General features: G+C 33.2%; 3 protein-coding genes across 6 annotated transcripts; 2 read left to right on the forward strand and 1 right to left on the reverse strand.

Annotated features, from left to right (window-relative positions):
* LOC109336243 (universal stress protein PHOS34-like) lies at positions 1,223-3,326 on the forward strand. 2 transcript variants are annotated; one of them, XM_019572716.1, is made up of 4 exons: positions 1,223-1,498; positions 1,596-1,690; positions 2,398-2,519; positions 2,892-3,326. In XM_019572716.1, the coding sequence occupies exons 1-4, from the start codon at positions 1,315-1,317 to the stop codon at positions 2,977-2,979; spliced, it is 489 nt and encodes a 162-aa protein (XP_019428261.1). In that variant the 5' UTR covers positions 1,223-1,314; the 3' UTR covers positions 2,980-3,326. The 2 variants fall into 2 exon arrangements, with proteins under 2 accessions (XP_019428261.1, XP_019428259.1); XM_019572714.1 differs by having other exon boundaries at positions 1,231-1,498; positions 1,587-1,690.
* Positions 3,987-8,563, reverse strand: LOC109336242 (serine/arginine-rich-splicing factor SR34-like). 3 transcript variants are annotated; one of them, XM_019572713.1, is made up of 15 exons: positions 8,455-8,563; positions 8,114-8,205; positions 7,783-7,848; positions 7,631-7,705; positions 7,391-7,517; positions 7,260-7,306; positions 7,112-7,169; positions 6,968-7,017; positions 6,666-6,722; positions 6,466-6,584; positions 6,215-6,376; positions 4,892-4,925; positions 4,613-4,622; positions 4,457-4,573; positions 3,987-4,327 (listed from the first exon to the last, which is right to left on the reverse strand). In XM_019572713.1, exons 2-15 carry the CDS (start codon positions 8,198-8,200, stop codon positions 4,317-4,319), a joined length of 1,020 nt encoding a protein of 339 aa, XP_019428258.1. In that variant the 5' UTR covers positions 8,201-8,205; positions 8,455-8,563; the 3' UTR covers positions 3,987-4,316. The 3 variants fall into 3 exon arrangements, with proteins under 3 accessions (XP_019428258.1, XP_019428257.1, XP_019428256.1); XM_019572712.1 differs by having other exon boundaries at positions 4,463-4,622; XM_019572711.1 differs by having other exon boundaries at positions 4,457-4,622.
* Positions 10,503-12,761, forward strand: LOC109336039 (probable purine permease 9). The gene is made up of 2 exons (XM_019572384.1): positions 10,503-10,703; positions 11,275-12,761. Exons 1-2 carry the CDS (start codon positions 10,583-10,585, stop codon positions 12,375-12,377), a joined length of 1,224 nt encoding a protein of 407 aa, XP_019427929.1. The 5' UTR covers positions 10,503-10,582; the 3' UTR covers positions 12,378-12,761.

The following is a 13,187-nucleotide window of genomic DNA, read 5'->3' on the forward strand; positions in this document are numbered from 1 at the left end:
TTCCACGTGACAAATATTTGTTGTCCCAAAACACATATATTAAAGTCTATTCTAAATCGATCATATTATGACATGTCAATTAAAAAAATTAAATACTCATAATTTTATTTATTTTTGCTTTATTGTAGTTGGTTAGGAACAGATTTTAGAATATACTTGGGACAACATATTCTACCATATGACTTGGACATATACCTTAAAAGGGCACAATGGTTTAATAAAATAAACTCAACTTGAAACTTGATTCAAATTTTATTCCAATGTTCAAAACATTCTTCTGAGATAAGAGAAGAATCTAATTGAGATAAATAATGGAATTTTTAAGTTTAATATAAGAAAATCATCCAAATGAAAAAAAAATATTCCATACTAGTCCAAACGACAAAAGCTTCACAATCAAAAATCAATTATGACCCAGACCCATCCACCGAAAAAAGGAAAGTAAGAAGATAGTTTTAATTTCATTATTAGTTAAAGAATTAATATCAATATTTTAGGATGTTCCTTCATATTAATGAACCTAATAATTTTAATATCCGTGGCAAAATCATCCTCAGTTGTAAGTTGTAACAGATGATACCGGTCCAGTTCACACCTTTACAGTATCCACAAAAGTCAAGAATTTGCGTCTACGTTCTTTTCAGACAACGCTTGGATACACTCATACGATAAACACTAATCAAGTAATAATAGTAATTAACAATTACTAATCTCTATATCAACTAATATCAAATTCGGGTGACCCTACCCACTCATCCAGTTTAGCATGACTTAGTCCAAATATGGTTGGATATCATGAGTATAGACCGAGTTCAGGTTTAAAACTCATTTATCATGTATGTATCATATACAATTGTATAGAGAATAATGACATCATCTTCGTAAAAAATATCATTAATTTTCTAATTTTTTTCAACACATATTTACACGTTTCATTTCAAGTACAATGTTAAGGTAAATTTATCTAAAAAAGATATATAATATATTTAATCGGGTTGAATTCATAAGTTGTCACATTCAATATAATCGAGGGTCGGATAAGAGAAAAACATGACTCTTTCTCACCCCTAATATGTCCATTACAAGACTATTTCATGAGAGCTAGTTTTATTCTTTTTTATTTCCCGAACTAATGTTCGAGCACATTCTTTTGATTTCATGTGAGTTGGAGTTAATTAATGACATATTTTATTCTTATTCAAACAGTATAAATAAGTATTGTGTTGTGTTCATGGTTTCATTGTGTGTACAGTGTTGGAAGGAAGTGAAATAAAGAAAGAAAGAAAGAAACACTTTTGAAATCAAAGTTGAAGCATGGCAAGCTCTGTTTCAGAGAAGCAAGTAATGGTGATTGCAATTGATGACAGTGAACATAGCACATACGCATTGAAATGGACTCTTGATCACTTTTTCGTTCCAGTTACAAATCATATCTTCAAGCTTGTTCTTGTTCATGCCAAACCTTCTGCTACTTCTGCTGTTGGACTCGCTGGCCCTGGTTGCTACTTCATTTGATACCTTCTCATTTCTCATTCAATTTTTCATTTCATTCATTCTTCTATGCTTAACGTTTAACTTTCACTTAGTGTATGCAGGAGCTGCTGAAATTCTTCCTATTGTTGATTCCGATCTTAGAAAGATTGCTGCTAGAGTTATTGAATCTGCTAAACAAATTTGCTTCGACAAATCCGTAATTTCTTTTCACTTCTATTCTATCTATTTCACTTTTGATGCTTTCAAATATTTTAACCATGAACCATCATCTATATGTGACATGGTTCATTATTATTTTTGTCACTACCATCAGTAGTTACATGGTGCGGTTCATTACTTTTTACATTGATTTTTTGAAATCTTCTTTACACGATCATGGTATACAATACATAAGTTAAATAAGAGAATTATGTAGCTACGTTTGAATCGCGATAACTATCTCATATCAGTTTTATACTCTAATTTCATGTTTTCATAGACTGATATAAAAAATTGAAGAGTTTCTCCCAAGTTTGAAATTGTGATAAAGCTTTTTGGTTGATTGTATGGTTATTTTTCTCTGACAAGACAACATATTTGTACTAAAAAAACCTAGGGATACTTCTTTTGGTGCTTGCTCATATGTTACGTAGGATTTGGCTGAACTTTTTTGTCTGTATACGTTGATGATTAATTTTCTCTCTGGTTTGTATGGTATTGGCTTATAGTAGTGAGGGCGTGTTTTGATAAACATTTCAGTTAAACATTCCTAGTTTGGGATGTGGTGGAAGACGAAACAGATGCAATAGGATTCTAATCATGCTACATCAATTTACTTCATTTATGTTGTTTCACTTTCAGCACCTTTCTATGTAAGGTTATGTCACCTGTGGAATGATTATCTGATAACTAAGTTTTTCTCAGGTAACGGATGTTATCGTGGAAGTGGTGGAAGGTGATCCTAGAAATGTTCTCTGTGAAGCTGTGGAGAAGCACCATGCTTCAATATTGGTTGTGGGTAGTCATGGTTATGGTGCTATAAAAAGGTATAGCTTCATTCTGCTCCTACGTGTCATTCCTTGCATTCCAATTATAGGTGATAGGAACATATTATTTACTTGTTCTGAAACCCGTCAATGGGGTATAAGGGTATTAGACAATGAGTATACATATACTGATTGAGTTCTAGCATCTTTAATGAACCAATATCATCACATTCACATGCATACATGCAGTTTTCTGGTTACTTTTTAACGTTACAAAACCAACCTACCGTAAAATTTACTATTTGCAAAGTTCATGTGAACTTCTTATTTCATTTGAATGGAACCGAACATGTACATATAGTGTTGCCAGAAGCAATAATTCACTTCAAAATCTGCTAATTCAGTTATACATGACACTACTATTATTTGCAGGGCGGTTTTAGGTAGTGTGAGTGACTATTGTGCTCACCATGCTCACTCCAGTGTGATGATCGTGAAGAAACCAAAAACCAAACACTGATCTACATTGGCTGCATCCATCAATACTACAGCAATAAACTTAAACTTTCAGGCAAAATGGAAAAAGGATAATGTTCAATTTGTAACTATGTTCTTTGGCATGTTGACTTAATGGTTTATACATCAGTACAATTTACTTATTTTCAAAGATGGTGTTAGTGTTGAACTATGCCCTGGGCCTTAATCTTGTATATGAGAAATTGAGCACTTGTATGACTACTTCTCAAAACTTCTGGAATAACTTTTGCTATATAAAATGCAAAATACTTTGTACTTGGCATTATGGATATCAAAATTGTCTGAAATTATCAGAAATAGATGTTCAATAAACTGTGGTTCTTAGATTAATATCTTTCCGATACTATTACTATTACTATGTTAATAGCTTAGGAAAGGAATGAAGATCCTCTATCTCAAAATAATGTTATCTCCTTGTCCCTAACCAATAAAATTTTATTGAAAAGTATAAAAGTAATAGTTTTTATAATTTTAAAGTGTCATTTTTTTATTGGATGGGGACATGAATTGGAACAGTTGATCCCACTCGTTATAAAAGAGGTGGTTTGGTTGGATTCTGTCGAAAAAATCATTCAGCCATTCAAGTTTCTTAATTTTTACAACTCGTATAGTTGAATTTCTACTTTCTATAACTCGAGAAACAATGAATTGACAAGCAAACTTTTGTTGGCAAAGTGCGATATTTTAAAACCAATTCTTCGGGAAAATATTACCATCATTGGGTGAATGTTAACAAGTAACTTACGAACACAACTTAAGGTAGTAAAAAGATATGATTTCATCTTCGAAATAGTGACTTTAAATACTTCAATAACTAGTGCAATTAATCAATTTCGCTGCAAAAGGATTCCTACTTAATAGGATTGCTCATTGTTGTGCCCAAAAACACTTATTCTACATATAGAAGGACAAGCTTAGCATCATCATAGCTGGGAACACCACTATCACGATGAACACCTAACAATAGCAGCATAGCTGCCAAATTTCATGCAAGACAACACCATCAAACCCGAAATATCAATACAAGTGAACAATAAGGTGTTCAGATACGGCTATAATGATGGTACATAAACCATAAGATTGAAAAAACTACTGTAGTAATACAGGCCAATGACAGATAAACTTGATACTCGACAGTCTATCAAAGAAAGCTATGGTCCATTAAATTCTCATAGACTACGCAGAATAAAAGGTAGAAGTCTAAAAGTTCAATTCAAAGGAGATAATCAACAAGTTCTTCAAGCCAAATAATTCTTTTTCTAGGAAACTTGGAAGCACCCACAAGTCACAATCATCACCAACTTCATGAATTAACGATAATCAGACCTCACCTGACAGCCAAGATCAAAAATAAAAACCTCAATTAATTTGAGTATAACAGTGGCGCCTTTTGAATGGGAAAAACTAAGTTAACAAGAGAAGAGAATAGAAAGAACAGGATTTAAGAGACAGGGACTAACCCTTACTTGGGCTTCTGCTAGCACTGCGCCTTTTTGGGCTCGCACTTGGGCTTCTACTAGCACTGCGTCTTTTCGAGCTCTTACTTGGGCTTCTGCTAGCACTGTGTCTTTTTGGACTTTTACTTGGGCTTCTACTAGGACTGCGTCTTGTTGGACTCTTGTTACGCTGGCAAAAATTATCATTAATTAGGGAGGACAAAGCCTCAAAGATCTGTCCAATACATGTTCTTCACACTTCAAATATGCTTTCTAGCACACTTTAGTGCAAAACAATTTTAGTTCTAAGTCAGCATGCTCTAAGATAAATGAGACTTCCTATAATTCAACCAGAAAGAGGGGCTAAGATCCATTTTTGTTGAAATGACAAGATGGAATCCAACCAAGAAACTATATATGTAGCAAAATATCATTTAATTAGCTATAGAATTCACTCACCAAAGGCAAAGGAGACCTTGATCTGGATCGCGATCTGCAAAAGTTCCACAGAAAGAATTTTAAAATCCACTAGTTCCCTTATCAAATTGGATCCATCAGCCTTGATTCCTCTCCCAAGTCACAGATATCATACCCAAAAGAGGTAAAACAAACATTGTAAAGTATATAGCCACCAAAAAGGTAGAGAAGGCAAAATAAGGGGAATTTGTAGACATTCTATGCATAATGAACCGTGGATGAAAACTGAGCATTACAAAATAATATATTAAGCCAAAGAACTAGATACAAGAAATCTTCCCTATTGCACCACAAAATCCAGATACTGCACACTATGGGTTTGGCAAATCCTGAAGCCAACATGTGCAGAAAGTGTTTCTATTGCTCACTGGAGGTAATTCTCAAATCCCAATTGTCTTTATACACACCACGTGCAGCTCTAAAATAGGAATTGGAGATCTCCTTTGTTCCAAATCTAGAACTCAGGGACGTTTACATCTATGAAAGTATTAGAACGGATGTACTTCAAAGGTATCCAAAGCCACCCATCTAAAAAATATCATACGTCTACAACAAATTGAGTTGCAGGCAACTGAACCAAATCCCACCAAGTTTCTAATTTTCAATTCCCAGATTGCTTCAAGTATCCATGTCTAAGGATAAAAAAACAACATAGAAAGGAATTTAAAATAATAAAATAAAAGGCGACTGAAAGTGAACATGGCGACAAAGGAGGCGTGTTTTGAAGGAACGCACAAACAAAACATGAAGGAAACAAAAGCGACAGAGGGAAAGGGAAGAGAGCAACAGTTTGTGCCAGGAGAAAATTTCATAGAGTAACAGATTAGTAATGTTGTATTTACATGTCAATGTCTTTTCTTTTACTTACAATAAGGAAAGATGTCAAATGTAACAAGAATCTTTACGTTTATCAAACAAGTGACCGACAGCAGACATAAGTCACATAACTGACTTTAACAGGACTTAGTAGTTTTAAGTGAGATTGAGTTATTAAGATTAAGTTTGCTTAGACATGATACAAAAGAATTTAATTGATCTGTCAATTAAAACCCCAATTACTTATATTCTGCTCGTTATTGATACCCATGGTTCTCTATGGTCCCTCATTCCATATGCCGTTTCTGGGTGAACTCTAATGATCCATGCACATTTCTAAGAAGTTCAACCAGATTGATAAATAGTTCACTAGCCATTAGCATATACTGAATAACCGTATCAACCATAAAAATAATGCCTGAAGAGGCAAACATAAGAGACATAAAAATGGACAAAAATATGACATGCATTCAAAAGAAAATTCTATACCCTGATAAAGAGCGGGACCTTGATCTTGACCGAGAACGAGAAGCAGACCGTGAAGGAGATTTAGCTGGTGAACGGCGCGAAGATTTGCCCTTTGGGGATTTACTTCGTGAAGATTTGCCCTTTGGGGATTTACTGCGTGAAGATTTGCCCTTTGGAGATTTACTGCTTGAAGATCAAAATTTGAACTAAATAATAATGTTGAAATCTTAGAGAAAGGACAAACTGGAATCTAAATTATGTGAAGTACAAACCTTCGGCTGTGACCCGGACTGTAACTACGGCTACGACTGCGACTATAGCTTCTTCCTCTGGAATAAGATCGATCACGACTAGGACTTCTAGAGTCCTTCCTTGAGTCATATTCTCTCACCTGTAGTGGGAAGGGTGTGGGAAGGATAAGTGCACTACCATAACAAATATAATTTTTCCAAATACAAAAATTAGCTCATACATGAACATAACCCCTGGAAAATGCATTCTTAAACTCAGAGTCATCAAGCTTCTTGATCTGCAGAGATAAAAAAATTAAAATCTCCAGAATATTTAGGTACTGGTTAGAGATGAATGATGTCTCATCTGACTGATCTGATTAATATGTGTGTGTATATATATGTATGTATGTATATTGTATTTATATGTAATTATATATGTATGCATGTATATATGTGTGTGTGTATATATGTGTGTGTGTGTGTATATATTTGTATGCATGTATATATGTATGTATGAATGACAACTAAACAAGCAACTTACAGCATATTTCATGTCATCATAGTTGGTGTAATCCACAATACCAGTTGTACCTATAAACCAAAAAATTCTCCATAACTAATACGTCATTACGTCCAAAACCATGCATACAATTTAGAACCGACATATATATTTGATGTACTGCACCTCTTCCATCACGAAAAACTTGGGAGAAGCAAACATCCCCTGCCTTTCGCATGTGATCCTGAATTTCATATAAGCATTAATTTGAGACAATAGCTATGCATTTCCCAGAAAATTATTTTAAAAAACTGAAACAAAGACTTTAGCTCACTTTAAGATCCTGCCATGAAGCTGAAGAGGGCAACCCTGTGACAAGAACTGCATATGGAATGATGAAAAAATTAGAACCATATCCAAAGCATCCTGAAAATCACCTTACAAGAGTTTCGACAATTTACACACCACGGAAATCAGAGCGCTTAGATATCCCACCACCACGTCCACCTTCACCTCGACCATTGCTGCGACTATTATATCGGTCTCCTCCTCTTGAAGATGAATTACCACGCCCACCATGTGCAAGCTCTACCTATGAAGATGCAAGTTTAAACAGAATTGAAGTACACATCAGCTATCTTCTTTTGATACAAATGAGTGCATTTATCATATCATTGGAGCATGTAATGGTAAGATATAACAGACCCGTAATCGGTGCCCATCAAAATCATAGCCATCACGCCCACGAATTGCATCTTCAGCATCTTGAGAATCTTCAAACTGTAACAACCATTCATCAATTAGGAGAAGAAAAAACAAAAGGAAAGTTATGTAAAACAGTGTAACTCCAAACTCACCTCCACAAATGCGTAACCAGGGGGCCTTGGTGGAACCTTCAGGTCAATGTGAGCTATGTGCCCATACTGTGTGAAATCAAATTTATAAGATAAGTAAAAAAAATACAAGCAATCACATGACTGAATTTGAAAGATAAAGTAAAAACCAAGAATTCCACAAAACAAATTAAAATTCATATGCATCAAACAAGAGGATAAATAAAGCCCCTCGGAATGCATTAATTGTTCAAGAATTATCGATTGTTCCATATTTTAACATCAATTATGTAGGGAATTTCAGCTACTAGGTAAAACAATTTGAAAACGTTTCTGAAAAATAAACCCAAATTACCTTAATAAACAGATCTTCGACTTCTCTTTCACGAATATCACCGGGTAGATTCCCCACGTAGATAGTTTTGCTGGAACGTCTACTCATTTTCACTGAGATATGCAAGATAGTCGAAATTAAGTAATAGAAATATAAGAATGCTCTGAATCACTATGTAAAACAGTAAAACGTGATAGTTTTATCGATGGTGATAACGTAAAAGATGCATTATAACTCAATTTGGCGGGGAATTTCAATTTCAATTTCAATTATTCATAACAACAACAAAAAAACACGAATTGAAATTATCATGGTGCTAGGTCGAATGAATATAGAGGACAGATGCGGAGAATAAAGGTTACCTTTGATTCGGCGGGGATTCCCACGCGTTGAGGTGAGATCTTCAAATGTTAGGGTTTTAGCTTTTATTGGACAGAGTCGAGAAAGAATAAGATCTATCAGATATTTTGTACGGTGGTTTAAATGGTAGTTTTAATTATAATTTTTTTTTAAAATATAAATAATTACGTTAGCTCTGATGATTTACTCAATTTTCAATTAAATCATATCATATATAAGTGTTTAATTCAATCTTGCTTATATATTTTTAATAATTAAATTGTCACTGATTATTTATAAAAAATATTAGGGGCCTATCTAATATTTTTAAAGTATAGTAACAGATCAAAATATTAAAAGCCTAAAATGAATGATTTTTTATTCACTTAGTTATATATGTTTGTGTTTGGTGTTCCTAGGTCACATAGGGTAGGAATATTTCATCTCGGTGTAGGAAAGATGCATCTAATAGATTTCTTATAAGTATTTTCTTTTCATTCTAAGAGAAATATTCAATAGTTTTAAGTTTGTTGTTATTGTGTAATATAGTATTTTATGTACCAAAAAAATAATACAGTCTTACATTTTATTCAAACTTAGGACATGTTGAAAATGAATATGTTTTTATGTGAAGGAGGTTGGATGAGGCTATATATTTGCTATCACAAGATGTAAATGAGACTTATAGATAATTTTCGTCAGTTGGAGAAAACATATGATAAAGTGTGATATATTATAGAGAACTCTAAAGAATGAATGTGTTGAGATTGCCTATATTCAAGCAACCAAAATATATATGATACAGTTAAAATCAATGTGATAACATAAGATAATGTGTGAGAAGATTTCTCTATTGCTAGAGGACTACAACAATGATCAACACCGACTCATTACCTGTATACATTAGTCTTGAGTGTGCTTATTGAACATATATAAGAATTGGTGTCGCAATATATATGTTTTTTTGCATATGATTTTGTCCTAATTTGAGACTAAAGAGGGGAATTAATTAGGAAACTAGAAATGTGGAGAGAAGTTATAAAAGTATATGATTTTCCAATAAATCTAAGTAGGATGGAGTATATGAAATATAGGTTTAACAAGAGCGAAACAAACTCTATTGTATAATTAAAAATTGCAAAATAATACTATATTGTAACTCACTATATTTAAGTAAGTTAGATCAATCATACGAGAAAATGGATAAATTAAGAGTTATATAAACCACAAGACTTAAGCATGTGAAATAAATGACAAAATGTTTTCAATTTCATTTTATAAGAAGTATGTCACTTAAGCTTAAAGAAAAATATTAACTCCCAATTAGTTATATGTTATTGAATGTTTGGCTGTAACACATGAATAAGAAATTGGACACACCAAAACAAGCAAGATTAAGAAAGAATGCACTAAGAAAAAGTTGGAGTAACTTCTTCCATATAAATGATAATAGTCATACTTTAAGTAGTTTAAACATATATGAAAAAGATAGTTAGAAATTCCAATAAAAAAAATAAATCAAATAGATATTAGTCTAATTTTAAGAGGCTAAAGGAGATCAAGCAAAACCATTAGAAACTATACAAAACTCAATATTTTGTCTAGAACTCTATTTATTATGGTATGGAATTAAGATGGTGTTGCATGTAACCAACTCAATTAGTAAAACGATAACTTAGTTCACACACTTGTCTCCATATCTAAATGATTAAATTGTTGTCACTAGTCATGACTAGTATTTCATTTCTTTTAAAAATTAATATCATAAGGTAAGATATTAGCCTTTGCTTCTGTCAAAAAATCAGTTCTTTCTTTTTAATTAGTCTTCAACAAACTAAGCAAACCAATCTAGTATATTTTTCATATAGTATTCTCCTACCTTTTTTAATTCAACCAAGTCCTTTGTTGTAATTCAAAGGTTAAACAGTACACTACTTAACAATCATATTAGTCAAAAGCATGGCCTTGAGCACGCAATCACTTCAAAAGAGTTTTAGCCGGCATGGCTCTAAGTTATGTACCTCTTTTGATGATGATAATAACCATGAATGATTCTAATGATTTCAAGAAAAAATATATCTTAATCTCTTACTTGACCTTTAGATTAACACAAAGGACTTGGCTGAATTAATTTTGGTTTGATGTATAACTATGTCAACTATATTAACCTGTTTTGCTTTGCATGCTAAAGAGTTATTTTACAATATAGCTGCTGTTTTTTTGTTCAGCTTTTACATGGCAGAGCCTCATAAAATGCATCTCTACTTGACTGGTATGTTTAATGTTCATATTCAATATTTACCAACAGTTACATCACTTTCTGCTTTCAGATTAGAAATGTTTATATGTCTATCTTTTCCTAGTTAGGATCATGTTCAATTGTTCTGTTCCTAAATGCACTCAACTACTTATGTTTTAGTTGTGGTTATAAGGTTAATTAATCATCCTACATCATGTGAAACTATGTACATCTAAGTTCTAAGTACTTATGTATGTAGATAGTAGAAAAAAATCTTGTTCTATAGTCAATGGTTACCAAATGCTCAACAATTACTTGAGTGAGTAAATACACTCCACTACTTCAGAAGTGCTGCAACATCATTTTATCTTTACTTTCCTATTAAGAAAATCATGCACAGTTCTTGACCTGCTGCTTATATGCACTGTTAAAGAACTGATGCACACAATTTTTTCTCAAAGAACATTGAAAAAGAAAGAATGAAAGAAACTGATACTGCTTCAGAGGAAATGGGTTGTCTTGAAGCGAACCTTAGGTATATATAACAACTTTGTAATGAATGGCATGTTATTAAAGTGATTGATCTTTTGATATATTTTTGTAGCAGTTAATGAAGTCAAAGAGACAAATCCGGTTGAGGATAATAGTCTTCACAATCAGGTAGATCAATCAAGGATGAATAGCCGAAAAAGATATTATCATTGGCTCCTAATTTCCCTTTATGCTGTATTTGTCTTGGTCAGCAATTCAGCTTCAACACTCTTGGGAAGGTTGTACTATGAAAAAGGTGGAAAAAGCAAGTGGATGGGATCACTTGTCCAACATGTTGGTTTCCCTATTCTGCTACCTTGTTATTGCATAATAGCACGAAAAAATACCACCAAAAATAGCATTCATTCAAAGCAGCCATCTTTTTTATTGGTAGCATTCATTTATATCTCCTATGGCTTATGTGAGGCAATAATATGCTATTTCTTTTCACTTGGGCTATGGTACCTTCCTGTTTCTACTTATGCACTCATTTGTTCGTCTCAGTTAGCTTTCAATGCTTTCTTCTCCTTTTTCCTTAATTCGATGAAGTTCACGCCTTATACAATAAACTCGCTATTCCTTCTAACTATTTCGTCCACTCTCCTTGTGTTTCAAACTGAAACTGAGCATTCGAGTGAAGTCTCTAAGAAAAATCATGTGATCGGACTCATATGCACAGTGGCTGCATCAGCCGGGGAAGCATTGGTGCTTTCCCTTGTACAGCTTACATTCGAGAAGGTTTTAAAAAGAGAAACTTCGAAAGTGATGTTGGATATGATAATATATGAATCTCTTGTAGCTACATGTGTTACTCTTGTGGGTCTTTTTGCTAGTGGAGAGTGGAATTTGTTGCAAGAAGAAATGGAAGGATTTGAAATGGGAAAAACTTCGTATCTGCTGAATTTGACATTCACAGCAGTGAATTGGAAGCTCTTCGGTCTTGGTTGTGTCGGGCTGATTTTTGAAGTGTCTTCGCTCTTCTCCAACTCGATCTCTGTTTTGAGCTTGCCTTTTGTTCCGATTTTGGCAGTGTTCATATTTCATGAGAAAATGAATGGCATAATTGCCATCTCTATAGTTCTAGCTATTTGGGGCTTTATATCATACATTTATCAGCACTATTTGGATGGTAGCAACTCCAATACAGAAAATAGAGACACTGATCATGTAACATGAGACCAATTATTGAATCATTAACAATGTGTTATGTTACATTCCCACACTAGTTTATGTCTACCCTGACTCATTATTTATATCAGTTATGGGATCTTTTGGAAGGTATGTGTTATTTATTAGAATAAAATGGGTTACTCCATATTAAATCGTGAGATCTACTGTATTCCTTAGAGAATTGAGAGTTGAGACTTATAATAGTTGTGTGATTACATTCTCATATATTGCATACTTCATTATTTAATAGGTGAATACTGTATCTATGTGTGTAAAATAGTTTTATTTTTTGTACAAGGAAAATACACATTCTAAAGAAAATAAATGTCATCCACATTTTCTCGATAAACCACTACTGTACAAATTTACTAATCTCAGAGGATAAAATTAGTTCTACACAATTTTCTATGTCATCCATATTATGAGATCTATTGTATTTTTAGGATAAAATAAATCTCATCTATTACCCACTCAATCTTTGATGTGTGATCGTGTGTGAACATAAATTAATTTATTTTTCTGGTACAGTGAAAATACAAAATCTAAAAAAAAGGATACTTATAATATATTGTCCCTCCTCTAAATAACCATAAAATTTAATCCCTCCACAATGTTGCTTCTGATACCCCACTCACTCCTCCCCCATTCCTACATCTAGTTTAATGGACAAGATGATAAAACAGTGAGGCTCAAAGAAGGAGGAAAATGTGGGTTATTAAATTAAGGGAATATATTTTTGTATTAATAAAGATATCTCCTTATTGTACGGATAAAGAACTAGTATTTTCAGGGTGTGTGACTCTCTCAACACGAGGG

The sequence above is a fragment of the Lupinus angustifolius genome, chromosome LG20 (assembly GCF_001865875.1).
Source record: "Lupinus angustifolius cultivar Tanjil chromosome LG20, LupAngTanjil_v1.0, whole genome shotgun sequence".
NCBI lineage: Eukaryota > Viridiplantae > Streptophyta > Magnoliopsida > Fabales > Fabaceae > Lupinus > Lupinus angustifolius.